Source organism: Engraulis encrasicolus, chromosome 18 (assembly GCF_034702125.1).
Source record: "Engraulis encrasicolus isolate BLACKSEA-1 chromosome 18, IST_EnEncr_1.0, whole genome shotgun sequence".
Taxonomy (NCBI): Eukaryota; Metazoa; Chordata; class Actinopteri; order Clupeiformes; family Engraulidae; genus Engraulis; species Engraulis encrasicolus.
In genome coordinates this window covers 44,539,997-44,554,804 of record NC_085874.1, presented here as the reverse complement: position 1 = coordinate 44,554,804, position 14,808 = coordinate 44,539,997, and the positions used below count along the sequence as shown (strand labels likewise).

Sequence of the window (14,808 nt, the reverse complement as noted above, 5' to 3'; positions counted from 1 at the left end):
TCTGTAGGTGTTGGGAAGGAGGTTTACTATTAATCCACAGGCAGGGCCGCTGACGCCTTTAGCTGGGCCCAGGACAAAGTCATCTGAAAGGGCCTATCCAATATGTAGTGGGGACTCAAATATGGGCCCCCTATCTCCCCGGGCCCGGGACAACATACCCTTTTGTCCCGCCATACCACCCCCGCAACCCCCCTGTCGGTGGACCTGTCCACAGGCTCCACTAAGCTAGTTGGTAAACATCACACCTCACACACGCAGCAGATTTTTTTTCTCTGTAGGTTCTAGTATTTGCCTACGGACGGACAGTGCCATTCATAGGGTGACCAGACGTCCCGGTTTGACCATGACAGTCCCGGTTTGGAGTTGTGTGTCCCAGGTCCCGAGCAAACCCTCTTGGGACACAAATATGTCCCGGTTTTGGCCACCCACTACATTGCGCCATGTCTATCAGGGTAAATATATGGAAAAGATTACATGTTTACCTGCCACAGTTAATGGCAGCCAGCGCTTGTATAGAAAGTCTGAAGGAGTCAGTTGCGATTTGTCATTCCTCCCTCTAAAATTGATCAGAATGCAGGAAATTGCATCTAAAAAATACACATTTTCCTGGGGGAGGACCCCCAGACCCGCCCGCCAAATATTGTCCTTCAGTCACGCACGAAGTGTCCCGGTTTCAGACTACAAAAATCTGGTCACCCTAGCCATTCAGTTACTAGCGAAACGAGACTGTTGTGGTGTGACCTGAATCAGCTGATAGTACTGTAGGTCTGGTGAAGAAAGAAGCAAGTGACTAGTGAGGAATGCTGCATTCAGTGGAACAACTCATTGTGGAACTATTTTGTCATCAACTCTGGGGTGCATTTTTTGAAAGCGTAGTTGTTAGCAGTTAGCAACTTCGGTTGCCAATGGGAAATTGCATTGCTACCAACAAAGTAGCTAACATAGTTAGCAACTACGCTTTCCAGAAATGCACCCCTGACTTGACTTGGTGCTTCTTGTTGTCAGGAGATTAGTAAATTGATCATGAAATCATGAGCATGCAATGACCACATAGAAATGAATAGAAATATGACTGTGACCGGTTTGAGACCGACTGAGAAACAGGTGCAAACTGTGGTTAATGTAGACTCCTACATAGGCACAAGAAGCTTATGAATAACTTGTGAGGCATTCTACAAAAATGGGCCTATGCTTTTATGTTTTATTAGCAATGCTCAAATGCATTCCTTGATTGCATGAAGTCCAACAACTACTGAAGACCCATGTTCAAGGTTGGCCAGAGCACGCGCGCGCGCACGCACACACACACACACACACACACACACACACACACACACACACACACACACACACACACACACACACACACACACACACACACACACACACACACACACACACACACACACACACTTTCTCTCTCACTCTCTCTCTCTTTTTTTTGTGAAATATGGAAAACTATAGAATGTCCTATCAAATGGGACATACCCATTCAAATGATGCCTTGTTATTTCACAAAAGCGCTGATTGAGGATTTTTTCAAATATATTTAAGGCTGTTATGGGTAACTGGTTAGGGTGTCTGTCAGACTTGTTGTCCAGTGGCTCGGTTCGATTTCTGGTGAGTGGGACTGATTAAGCAGCACTCGCTCACTCACATAAGTCAGCTTGGCTACACTGGTTCCTATTGAAAGTGAAGTGAAAGTGAAAGCCCAACTGGGAAGCTCCAACTCCCATTGTCATTGTGACACAGCACTCCACAGCACACAAGTGTACACTGCACACCGCACACAACGAAATTGCATTTAAACCTCACCCTTGCAAGGGAGCAGCCCCCAATGGCGCCTCTAGGGAGCAGTGCGGAGGGACGGTACCATACTCAGGCTACCTCAGTCATGGGGGAGAGCACTGGTTAATTACTCCCCCCCACTAACCTGGCGGGCCGGGAGTCGAAACGTCAGCCTTTGGATACAAGTCTGACGCCCTAACCGCTTACCCATGAATGCCCTATTGGTGCCAGTTGGGCTGCCCCCTTGCAAGGGTATGGCATAAATTCCATTTCATTGTGTGCACTGTGCTCAGCAGAGTGCTGTGCCACAATGACAAAGGGAGTTTACCATTTTGGCTACCCTTTCTTTCACTTTTGTGGTCCCTGATCAGAATCACTCGTGTAAGGCAATTAAGTCAACACTAGATGGCAGCAAAGGACTTTGCAATGGTCTGACATCTGCCACACATCTCTCAGGATTGCCTTGATCTGATGTATAATGATGAGTTATCGATGGCTTACTAAAATGATTTTGACTTTCATGAAAAAGTTTTGAACATGTAGCCTACAATAGCGTGTGGTATAAATAATCAAAATATCTAAAACATCCCCAAATAAGGTATAGGCCTACTGTATGTCAATGGCACAGTACAGTAGTATATGTCACACCGTTTAATTCCACGAGCAAATCACTATTTGATGAACTTGTTAATCTATTGCATTGCAATTGATGAACAATGACAGATTAACAGTAGGCCAGAACTACACAGTGCCAATACAACACCATCATTTCAAAATTGGATATTCTGAGCCATGTTCCTTTCTATGAAATTGCCCTCTTTCAGTTTATTCTGGTTTAGCCTATTTGTTATAATGGGACGGGGAGAGCCGTCTGCGCTGTTTCCAGCTGGGATGCTGGCATCGCGCATGCGCACTCATGTTTGGCAATAAATGGAGGATAGAGATGGCCCTTGACAATTTTCTGTTTGGCCAGTGCATCCTCTATTTTTTGGCATTTCTCTTTGGTTTCATCGCTGTCGTGCCGCTCTCGGAAAACGGCGATGACTTCCAGGGGAAATGTTTGCTGTTCACCCAGGGGATGTGGCAAAACGAGAATATGACGGTGGGGAAGCAGCGGTTCATGGTGGACGAGTGGGGTCCGGAGACATCCTGCCGTTTCATCACGTTCGTCGGAATCGTCTCGCTCATCCTGTCCGCGGTGCAGGCATGGCGAACCCTGTTCTTCCTCTGCAAAGGCCAGGACGAGTGAGTGACTTGTGACGAAATGGGAAGAAATATCGTAAACCGTTATTAACGGCCTTGATGCGTTTTATTTATAGAGGACAGATGTCTGTGTTCAGCACTTGGTGGTGAATCACTTATCATGCTACTCTGCCTCCTTTTAAAGGATGGCATTTTCTGGGGAAAATCAACTGACGCATTGATGTAGAAAACCATGTGTAATCTATTTTTTTTAATTAGACACGTTTTAATAAAACATTTGCAGAACAGTAGACTATCCGAAAGTGTGTCACCGTCAGTCCATGGTCACATTTGACTGGCATCTATCGATTTAACCTTTTGCCTATTTTCTGGTGAGGAACCAATGACAGCAGTCAGACGGGCGCGCACTGAGCTAGCTCAAATAGCCTAATCATGAAGTGCTCACTATTTAAAGATGGTCGCTACGCTAGCCTATAGGTCTCACTAATTGCTCTTTTTCACTTACAGTTCCTTCTTCCATGCCTTCCTCAACCTGCTCCTGAGCTCTCTGGTGGTGTTCGTAGTATTCGTGGCCAGCACCATATCAAGCGTGGGCTTCAGCTCCTGGTGTGACGCTATCACGGAGAATGGAGCGATGCCAAGCAGGTGTGTTTTGCGTGTGTGTGTGTGTGTGTGTGTGCGCGCGCTCCATATAGGCTACCATAGCGCCTTAAGGCTCGCCACTGTGCAAGAAGATGGGAATGGAGAAGTGTACCATACAGTACCATACAGGTCATTGTAAGCTAGTCAATAGCATTATTTACACGCCACTCGTCAACCACTTTGAGGAAATGCCAATGAACAGAACATAGGAAGTATTGCTTTGCGCCTCACACTACACAACACAAATCATTTTGCAGTAACATCTGCTATGCCACGAGTGGTATTTACAAAAGTACAAAAATAATTTAAAAGGGCCCGGTGTCTATATTTCACCTACGGCCTCCAAATGGGTAAAAAAGTGAAAGTGAAAATCCAACTGGGAAACTCCAACTCCCATTGTCATTGTGACACTGACACAGCACACCACAGCACACACGTGAACACAACGAAATTGCATTTATGCCTCACCCGTGCAAGGGGGCAGCCCTCAATGGCACCTCAAGGGAGCAATGCGGCAGGTACCATGCTCAGGGTATCTCAGTCATGGAGGTTGGGGGAGAGCACTGGTTAATTACTACCCTCACCAACCTGGCGGGTCGGGAGTCGAACCCGGCAACCTTTGGGCTACAAGTCTGACACCCTAACCGGTTACCTAACGGTACCCTTGAGTAAAAGGGGACTGCCACTACTCCCTACAGAACTTGACATCAGGGCTCTAAATTAACACCAGCCAACCGGACAAATGCTGGAGAAATTTCAGTTTGGCTGGTAGAAATACCAACTTACTAGCCACTTTGACCTATTGGTGAGTGTGTGTTTGGCTAGTAAGATTAGCATCTACTCGCCATTTTGGCTGGTGATGAAACATGTAAGTTTAGAGCCCTGCTTGACATGTATGTGCATGTTATAGGAAATGCATCCTTTTATTAATTTAGGAATTACTTCAGATATTAAGTTAGGGGTTATTTCTTCCCACGTGTGTAGGCCTATGTAAGATATGAGATTGTTGGATGACTCAGATTACACTGTGGATGCCATCTCAAGGAGAGTTTGGGCCTGTTTGTGCCTAGTTCTCCCCCACTAAAGGTGTGGTCCCAAACCCCCATGGTGCTACTGGCCCTGACAAGACAAAGGCCACTTTTGGTGTGGGGGGGTTGTAGTATTTAAGCTCACCTCAGAGATTGCTCTGGGAGTCACTTCCTACCTCTGAAGGGCTTAATTTTGTCCATTTACATTACATTACTCTTTGCTGAGGCTTCTTTTGTCCAAAGCAACTTACAGTTATTTACATTCCAGTATATGCGGTCAGGTGCCGTGCTCAAGGGAACCTCAGCCATGGAGTGTGTTAGGGTGGGATTCGAACCAACAACTCGATCTTCGATCTCAATCCCTTGTCCTTAACAACTAGACCACAGCTGCCCTGTTCATGATGGATGCCGCTGAGCAAAGGAATTGCTAAACCAAAGACTCATCTGTATACATATGCCGCAAATTAAATTTTGTTAAAGTGATGGAGGAGAAAGAGTGGGAGACTGGGAGAGAGAGAGAGAGAGAAAGAGAAAGAGAGAGAGAGAGAGAGAGAGAGAGAGAGAGAGAGAGAGAGAGAGAGAGAGAGAGAGAGAGAGAGAGAGAACATAAAATGTAAATGGAGCTTAAGCACATGTGGTATGTGTGGGCTGTTGCCTGCATTAAACCCCTATCTACCACAAGGAAGAGCCGGCCTTTCCAGAAGAGTGTGTTTGCATTTGTGTGTGTGTTTAATTCAATTCTCCTGTATGTGCTGTATTATCATTCCCGTTTGTCTTTGATGCAGCTGTGAGGATCTGCAGGACACCGACCTGGAGCTGGGGCTGGACAACTCCTCCTTCTACGACCAGTTTGCCATTGCACAAGTAAGTCAGTTAATTGCAATGACAGGTAAAGTGACTGTATACTCAGTCATAGGTTTTTCATCACCACATAGCATGACATAACACGGCATAACATAACATAATATAACGTAACACAACACAACACAACCCAACATAACATAACATAATACAACACAACATAACATAACATAATACAACACAACATAACACAACACAACACAACACAACACAACACAACACAACACATAACATAACATAACATAACATAACATAACATAACATAACATAACATAACATAACATAACATAACATAACATAACATAACATAATACAACACAACACAACACAACACAACACAACATTCAGATTCAGAGTGCCCCGGAAGGAGGTATGAGCGTAAGATAGCATAACATACTGTACATAACAAAACATCTCACGGAGAAGGAATGGCTGGCAGGGTTTTTTTTATTCTGAAGGAGAGATTGACTCTGGAGCTAGTGGTATAGCCTACGGCTCTGGTTATGGCTACAGTGGCTACTACGATGTGCCTAAACCAAAACTAATTCCTAAACATAACCTGTCAGTGAAAATGTGTGCACCAACCTAACAACATGCCAAATTATGCCTTTACCCAAACATATTCCTAAACTTAAACTGTCAGTGAATAATGTATGTTGTAACAGCATGCCACTTCTGCATTTAACTGATCTTAATCCATACTGCAGAAGACGTTACTGGCGCGAAATCTGACATAGATAACCACTCAAACCAGATGTTGATCCAGGGCCAACTTTGCAATGTCGTTCCAGGAACAACAGTAACCCGAGGAAATCGCGGTCACCTAGTGTTGCCTCTGGTGACTGTTTCAGCCTTGTCTTCTACTGTCAGTAGTTTGGCCTACAGTGGGCCTGGCTGACGTGGCTGAGATCCAGTAGCTTACACTATCAATATCATCACATGGTGTTTAATCTCTGAATTTATACAGTTTTTGTAGTTTTGCAAATGTGATGTAATGAGGTTTTTTTCTATCTGTATTGGCCATGATGTAGCCATAGCTGCTGAAATGGCAATACATGTAAACAATCAATCCATCAACCTCACATGGTGACCGCATTTACAGATCTGCCTGTGTGTTGTTTTCTCCTCTCCTGTGTGCATGCAATTTGGCCTGTGGTCGGCCTGGCTGACGTGACTGTTGTGTGTGTGTGTGTCTCTCCTGTCCTGTAGTTTGGTCTGTGACTGACATGACTGGCTGCCTGTGTGTTGTTTTCTCCTCTTCTGTGTGCATAGAGTTTGGCCTGTGGTCGGCCTGGCTGACGTGGCTGTTGTGTGTGTTCTCTCCTGTCCTGTAGTTTGGTCTGTGACTGACATGACTGTCTGCCTGTGTGTTTTCTCCTCTCTCTGTGTGCAGTTTGGCCTGTGGTCGGCCTGGCTGACGTGGCTGGGCATCACGACGCTGGCCTTCCTGAAGGTGTACCACAACCACCGCCAGCAGGACCTGCTGGACAGCCTGGTGCAGGAGAAGGAGCTACTCCTGGGACGCAACATGCGCCGCGGCTCTGAGTACGAGGAGAAGAACGCGCTCATCTAATCTAACCACCTGACAGGGGCGGGGGGCGGCGTTTCTCGACAGCGTCGTTGCTAACTAAGTTATGCCTCTTTTCCACTGCCGGTTTTATGGTAGGCCTACAGCTCGACACGGCGCGACTCACAGCGCCGGCACTTTTTGCTTTACGATTTACGAGCTGTGTCGTTTGAAAAGCAAAAAGTGGCGACCGAGTCACACTGTGTTGAGCTGTGGGCCTACCCGAAAACTGGCAGTGGGAAAGAAGCACTAGAAGCTTACATACTTCTGGTTGCAATGCAGTTTCCCTTTGGCAACCTGCTAAGTGGATGCTAAATGGTTAGCCACAATGCTTTCGAGAAACGAGGGATGAGCTCCAGGAGAATAAGAATAGTAACAATAATGTCATCTGACCAACCACTTTGTCCAGAACCTCCCCGACCCTACCTCACTCACTGCCATCTAAAGGGCCGTACACACACGTCGCTACTAATTACTCGCTCAGCAAATGAAGTCAATAAATTGTCAATGTGTTTCAGCGAGACGAGCAGGCGAGTAGGCGAGTACAGTGCTGTACAATGCGATGCGATGTGGGCAGATCCCGAGTTGAAAATATTTGAATTTCGAGCGAGGCGAGTAAGCGAGTAACCAATTGGAATGCAGAGTTCTGTACTTCTCGCCTGTACATTGGCAGTTAATGATGCGGGAACTTTCAGCAAACGTTCCATGAAAGAGTGGCGAGTAGGCGAGCAAGCGAGAAGCTAGTAAATAGCAGCAATGTGTGTGTACGGCCCTTAACACCGGGTGCAGCAGCGCTGATATTCAGAGCACCTGGATAGAGCACCTCCATGGCAACCTTGAAGTATATCATTTAGAGATCAGCTCTGATGCAGCCCTGCCTGATGGTGAATATTGTCTTTTATTTCACATCTTTTGACCACATCGTTTGACCACATCCTTAGTCCAGAACCTCCCCTGACCTCTTGAATATCTAGAACAGGGGTGTCAAACTCAAATTGGCTCAAAGAGGGCCAAAATCAAAATCTGGAACGAAGTCGTGGGCAGAAGTCCTCAATTATATTTTAAAAATGGACTAAAATTGTGCATGCATGCACTTATGCATGATACTCATAGTTCTAATTTCACATACACTCTTTCCCATCCTATTTGTTATTTCAAATATGTCTAAACATCCTGTGACACAGCAAATTTCATGTTCAAGTTATATTACGCTATGCATTAATGGTGTATGTGAAGCAACTGTAATAGACATCTGACATGATCTCGCGGGCCAAGGGCCTGAGTTTGACATCCCTGATCTAGAAAGAACATCTACGTGGTAACGTTGAATATTATTAGTTAGAGATCAGCGCTGCATGATCGTCAATTCGTCTATTAATTCTTCTCATTTGGCCAGCCCACTCACCGTACTCCCTGGCCCCACCTCCACCTCCACCCTCACCCCCAACTGATCTTTCCCCCAATCCCCAGTGAGTGTCGTTGTGATCACTAATCAAGGTCGACGTTTAAGATCAGCCCTCCCTCATCTGATCAATGGCACAATGTTCCCACACCCACCCTCCTCCTGGCTAATGGAAAGGTCTTGATCAGCAATCAAACCTCTAATTATAGCCCTTTCATACTCTACGCTTGGTCAACTACGTACGTACGTATTTCAGTTCTGTACTGTACCGCCATCGGTTTACAGAACGTGTGAAACCTCCCATGCGTTATTATCCGTAACCGTCTTGCATGTGCTGTAGGTTCGAGAAGGCCTTTAAAGAACACGCTGGTCTCGTTTGATCAGTCGTCCTGAATACGCCACCTCCTCATTCCCACCCACACCCACGCACAGCCTCACTTAACCTCACTCCCCTTCCCCTCATACAACCCCCCCACCCCATCCCAACCACCCCGTCTCCCTGGCCGGTGAAGTCCGTGATCAGCAATCAAACCTCAAATTAAACAGCACTCCACTCCACTCCACCACACCACCCCACACCACGCCACTCCTTCTCCCCATGCCACTCCCCCTCCCCACGCCACTCCCCCTCCCCACTCCGGCACGCGCCCATTTTTTAATCAGCCCCCCCGACCACATCGATCACGGATTGAGTTATAGCCACTAATGAATTTCCACATCACTCAGTTGTAATTTGTAGTAGTTTGCATGATTTGTAGTCTGTCAAAGAATCCTTTGGGAAGAGGCACTTAATGTAGTGTAGTAGTGATGATCAAAATCAGCTTGGGGGGGGATTGCATTACTCATATATCTTATTGGAATATATAATAGGTACGTATACAACAGTATACTCAATGTCTTGGGGTCTCTCTAATTTTAGTTGAAATATTAATCGATAGCACAGATTGATGAACACAAAAATGGATCATCTGGTGATTTACACGGTAGCTAAAATTAATGTTCACATCCGGAATAAAACTAGAAACTGAAAACTGTATATTCAAAGCTTATTTCAAAAGTGTAAAAATTATAAACGCACTTGTTCTTGGGCTTCGTACTGTACGTTCATCTTTCAACAAGACCCCTGCAGCCCAAATGCTTTGAAAATCACATTTACTGTAAATGCCTTCCATACTTAAGACTACAGCTAGTACACAACTCATATACTGTACTGTGTTTTGGCTACTCTGTAATACACGGAATGTGCCAAAGATGAGAAGCTCATCCACTGTGCCCCCCCATCCTTCCCACCCCCGTCCCTGCTACACTTGGCCATTACTCTTAGGCTATTTCTCAATGTCCAATGTTCTTGCCTTGCTTCTAGGGCGTGAAACGCGCAGTGATCGGATACTCTTTGGGTGAACTCCGCAAAGTATCCAATGACTGGGCGTTTCACGGTCCTATCACTAGAACACTGGACATTGAGAATCAGCCTGTGTCCCCTTATAACCATCCCATACACCTTACATCTGTCCGTGTCTTGATTTGCCACAGTTATAGTTTGCCAAAACTAGGGGTGTAACGGTACACAAAAATCACGGTTCAGTACGTACCTTGGTTTTAGGGTCACGGTTCGGTACATTTTCGGTACAGTATATGGGAACAAAATAGAAAAACATGTTCTTCCTCAGCACGTTGTAAATTTCACCAAAATATTGTCAAAATACAAACGAAAAAAAAGAAATACATTCAACCTGCTACTTTGGATCAGAGATTTCATCAGTGTAAGAAATAGTACTTTCTCCTCAAGGTTTCACAAAGACCAAGCCTCTACACCTGTTTTTTGTTGCATTCTCTCTCAAGGTTCTGCACGAGCCTCTGCATGTAGTAGCAGCATAATGTAAAAACATGAACAGAGTAGTCTTTTACTCAACCTTTTCGGTACTCGGTACAGCACTGTTCGATTCGGTACAGGTCTTTTTGGTACGATACGTCGGTTCGGTTCGATATCGTTACACCCCTAGCCAAAACACATATTTGCCATAAGTACTGTATGTATGCCAACAAAGCTGTCCAACTTTGTTCCAATGTAATGGGAACGCGTAGGTATACACATATGTCTACTACATTGCATGACCAATTCAGTTGGTTTGTTTATTTAAATCAATGTTATTTTTTGGGAAAGTAAAAAGGGTTTACACAGGGTGGTGTAGGTTGGAGTCAATGCACACTGTGAGGTTGGAAAAACAAGCATATTGCCAGTAGGTGTAGGAATGGTTTTCCGTCTACTGTTCATAATGAAAAAGCTTATTCCAAGCTGCGTATCTCTATGTGTGTATACCACAAAATGCCATCCTCTGTAAGAATGGATCATTAAAAGACTTTTAAAGAAAGATTTACATGTCTGAGTGAATTTCTGTGCATACTGTATTATTTAAACCCATTAAGTGCAATATACTTCATTTGTTGTGAATGTACCCGTGACATATAAACTGTATATATATTGCCTTTGGGGGGGTTTCTGTATGTAAAACCTTTCAGATCAATTGAAAAAGGAGCCATCAGCCATGCGGATAATTCCTCGGCCAATAACGTGACCTCTGCTCCACACCCCACAAATCATGCTGTCTATACCTAAACTGAACGTGGTATCCCCTGTCAAGGCATCAGGCTATCCAATCATCCTGATTAATGTGTTGAAATAACACACAGTTATACAGTGATTAACCAAAGATCTAACCAAAAAAAGAGGGAAATTAATCTATTTTCGAAGCTGGACTGTGACGTTTGTGACAGGCATCAGAGCCATTCATTATTGTTACAGGGTGTTTTACTGCCACCTTGTGGTAGAAATGGGAAAGTGCACGTGTGTCAAAGAGGAGCACGGCACATGCGTCGACGCAGCCTGATCTCCAAAAATTCTGTGCTCCTGGACACGGATGTTAAGGACACGAAATCCGTGTCCAGCAGCACAGATTTTGCCAAAATTCCGTGCTCCTGGACACGGAATTGTTTTCCGTGATGGGCACACGGAAGTGCTTTCTATATTCCCACAGCACTGTGTTAACTCTATCATTAGAAAATACATACCAAATGCTAATCCTAAGCAAAATAATGCTATAGCAATTTAAGTTGTGCCCTGACTAAAACATCCCCTAACCTTAACCTGTCATTAAAGACATATTTTTGAGAAATACCTTTTCCAGTTGGTTGATATCAAATTCATATAATGAATGAAAGAATACTAGCTGTGCCCAGACCAAAACAATCCCTAACCCTAACCTGTCAGTAAGATTATTATTTATTTTTTTTGAGAAAAAATATTTGAAATGAGAAAAATCCTGAGAAAACACAAGACTGTGGAAACATAGAGCTGTGGGAGTATAGAGAGAGCACTTCTGTGTGTCCATCACGGAAAATAATTCTGTGTCCAGAAGCACGGAAAACAATTCTGTGTCCAGGAGCACGGAATTTTGGCAAAATCCGTGCTCCAGGACACGGATTTCGTGTCCTTAACATCTGTGTCCAGGAGCACGGAATTTTTGGAGATCATGTTGGTCGACGGTACAGTAGCGTTCCTTGCCTTTTGCATTGTATTGAGGCCTTATCATACACAAGACAGTGTGAGTTCAAGCTCACACGTAAACATACTTAGAAATGAATACATGAATTATGACACATAATCTCTCATGCTTGTGAAAACACCTGGGTAGAACAAAAAAAAACAGTAAATAATCCAGGCACGGCGTGACCTTTAGGGTAGCATGAGCAAGCAGGCAGGCAGTGCCTTGTGCATGCGATATCAAGGACATATTTTATGGGGTGAGTCAAACAGAGATAATGCGAGCCTGGTGGCTTTGGTGGAGCAGATTTTCTCAAACCCCCCACCAATATCCAACCCCGCATCCACTCCCACCCGCACCAATATCCACCCCACATCCATCCCCACTCCCACCCGCACCCCCAACCCGCCCAGAACACCCTCAATGCAAGCCTGGTGCGTTTGTTAGAGAAGCCTCAAACCCCCCGACTCACTCACCACCCATCTCCAACCCTCACCCACTCCCTTCCTCCACTTCCACATAGGGTTGCCACCTTTCAGCAATGGAAATAAGGGACACTTGCATTTTTTAGATGTAATTTCCTGCATTTTAACCAAATTGTGGCCCGTTTCAGCCTTAGCTATTCATGAAAATAAGGAAAAATGAGGAAAAAGTAAGGGACTTAACTTCCAAATAAGGGACGATTCTGTATTTCAAGGGACGGGTGGCAACCCCACTACCACACTCTCCCACCCCACCCTGCCCAGAAGAACACCCTCTATGCGCGCCTGGTGCGTTTGCTAGAGAAGATTTTCCTCAAACCCCCACTCACACTCACTCATTCACCACCCATCTGCAACCCTCACCCTGACCCACCCACTCCCTTCTCCCACTACCACACTCTCCCACCCAGCACAGCACACCCTCTATGTGAGTCCCTCTGGTGGATGGGTTTTCCAGAGCAGATATCCTCAAATTAATCCACCCACCCATCTCCATCCCCCATCCACATCCTACCACTTCATCCACCCCTAGACCCCCCCCCCCCCACACACACACACACACACACATCCTCCTCACCACACACACACACCCTCCACACCCCACACACCCACCCCCACTCACTCGCTCACTCACCCATCTCCACCCTCACATCTACCACCACACCGCCACATTCACACTCACACCCACCACACCCACACCCACACCCACACCCACATCCACACCCACATCCACACCCAGCACAACACAGCCCAGCACAGCCCAACCCAGCACAGCCCAGCCCAGCCCAGCCCAGCCCAGCCCAGCACAGCACAGCACAGCCCACCCCAGCACAGCACAGCACAACACAGTACAGTACAGCACAGCACAGCACAGCCCAGCACAGCACAGCCCAGCACAGCACAGCCCAGCACAGCACAGCACAGCACAGCACAGCACAGCACAGCACAGCCCAGCACAGCCCAGCACAGCCCAGCCCAGGACAGCACAGCACAGCACAACACAACACAGCCCAGCCCAGCACAGCACAGCACAGCACAGCACAGCACAGCACAGCACAGCACAGCACAACACAGCCCAGCACAGCACAGCACAGCACAGCACAGCACAGCACAGCACAGCACAGCACAGCACAGCACAGCACAGCACAGCACAGCCTCCATATTTACTATATGTGTTCCTCTCCAGCGAGAGGGAAAACTGGGAGACAGACAGTAAAAGCATTGGAAGAGGTCCATAACCTCTATCTGAAGAACAGGGACCAGAGGGGGCTGTTAAATTTTACCAGGCAGAAAATGAATTCTGTTTTCTAACACCTTGCTTGCCACTTAACTACCCCCAGAGAATCCCCCACCATTTTGCATGTAAGTAGTAGTTTAAAGAGAGCTGCAAAATGTCTTCCGTCCCATATAAACGCGACTCTCTCTCTCTCTCTCTCTCTCTCTCTCTCTCTCTCTCTCTCTCTCTCTCTCTCTCTCTCTCTCTCTCTCTCTCTCTCTCTCTCTCTCTCTCTCTCTCTCTCTCTCTCTCCAGGTGGAAGAAGGAGTTCAGCTGAACTCAAGCCTCCTTTCGTTGGTGGTGGCCATGAAATTAATTGAATAAATAAATAAAACACTACTGAGGAGAGAAGAGAGTGGAGGGTCTTCAGTGGTTGTAAGGGGAGTAATGTCACAGGGAATTAAATTGTGTGTGTGGAGACGGGTTGGAGCTGAGTTTTTTTTCCGCTTTGTCCTCTCATCATCTCTTCGCTGGTGGCGAAACTCGTCGCTGCGTAGCAGGAAGAAGATAAACACCAATAATAGACCTGTCTTTCAGGTTGTGGTGCCTTTTGACCCACCCGTCTACATATCTGAGAAGGTCATTCTCTTCCTGCTTCTGGTCCTTGCTGTTGTCATGCAAGATTGTTTTTTAAAGACACACAGCCTTAAGGATGTTGAAAATCTACCGTTTCCCTTTTCCTTCTGGCTTTTAAACATTTCAGCCTAGTGTATTTTTCAACTGACAAAGGGGGTGATAACGTACCAAGATCTGAAACACGTTCATCTAGGTGAACCGGAACATTAAACATGACCTCATTTATATTCATGGGTGTCACACATGGGGGCTCAAACACAGGAAGACCCAAAGGACGGTCGGTCACGTGCAGTCGGATTTTACATGAATTTAATGAAAATTTAAGACAAAAGTGAAAGGAATGCAATGCATGCATAATGTGGGTATGTGCGGTACAGCGAGAAGCAAGTGTGTGGTGTTAGTCTGTTCCATGCAAGTATTTCATTACATCACATGTAACTG

General features: G+C 45.8%; 1 protein-coding gene across 1 annotated transcript; it reads left to right on the top strand.

Moving 5' to 3' along the window:
• The first annotated feature begins 2,669 nt into the window (after positions 1-2,669).
• tmem179aa (transmembrane protein 179a, genome duplicate A) lies at positions 2,670-7,196 on the top strand. Its single transcript, XM_063222538.1, has 4 exons — positions 2,670-3,033; positions 3,499-3,636; positions 5,447-5,525; positions 6,916-7,196. Exons 1-4 carry the CDS (start codon positions 2,705-2,707, stop codon positions 7,093-7,095), a joined length of 726 nt encoding a protein of 241 aa, XP_063078608.1. The 5' UTR covers positions 2,670-2,704; the 3' UTR covers positions 7,096-7,196.
• The last annotated feature ends 7,612 nt before the right edge of the window (positions 7,197-14,808 follow it).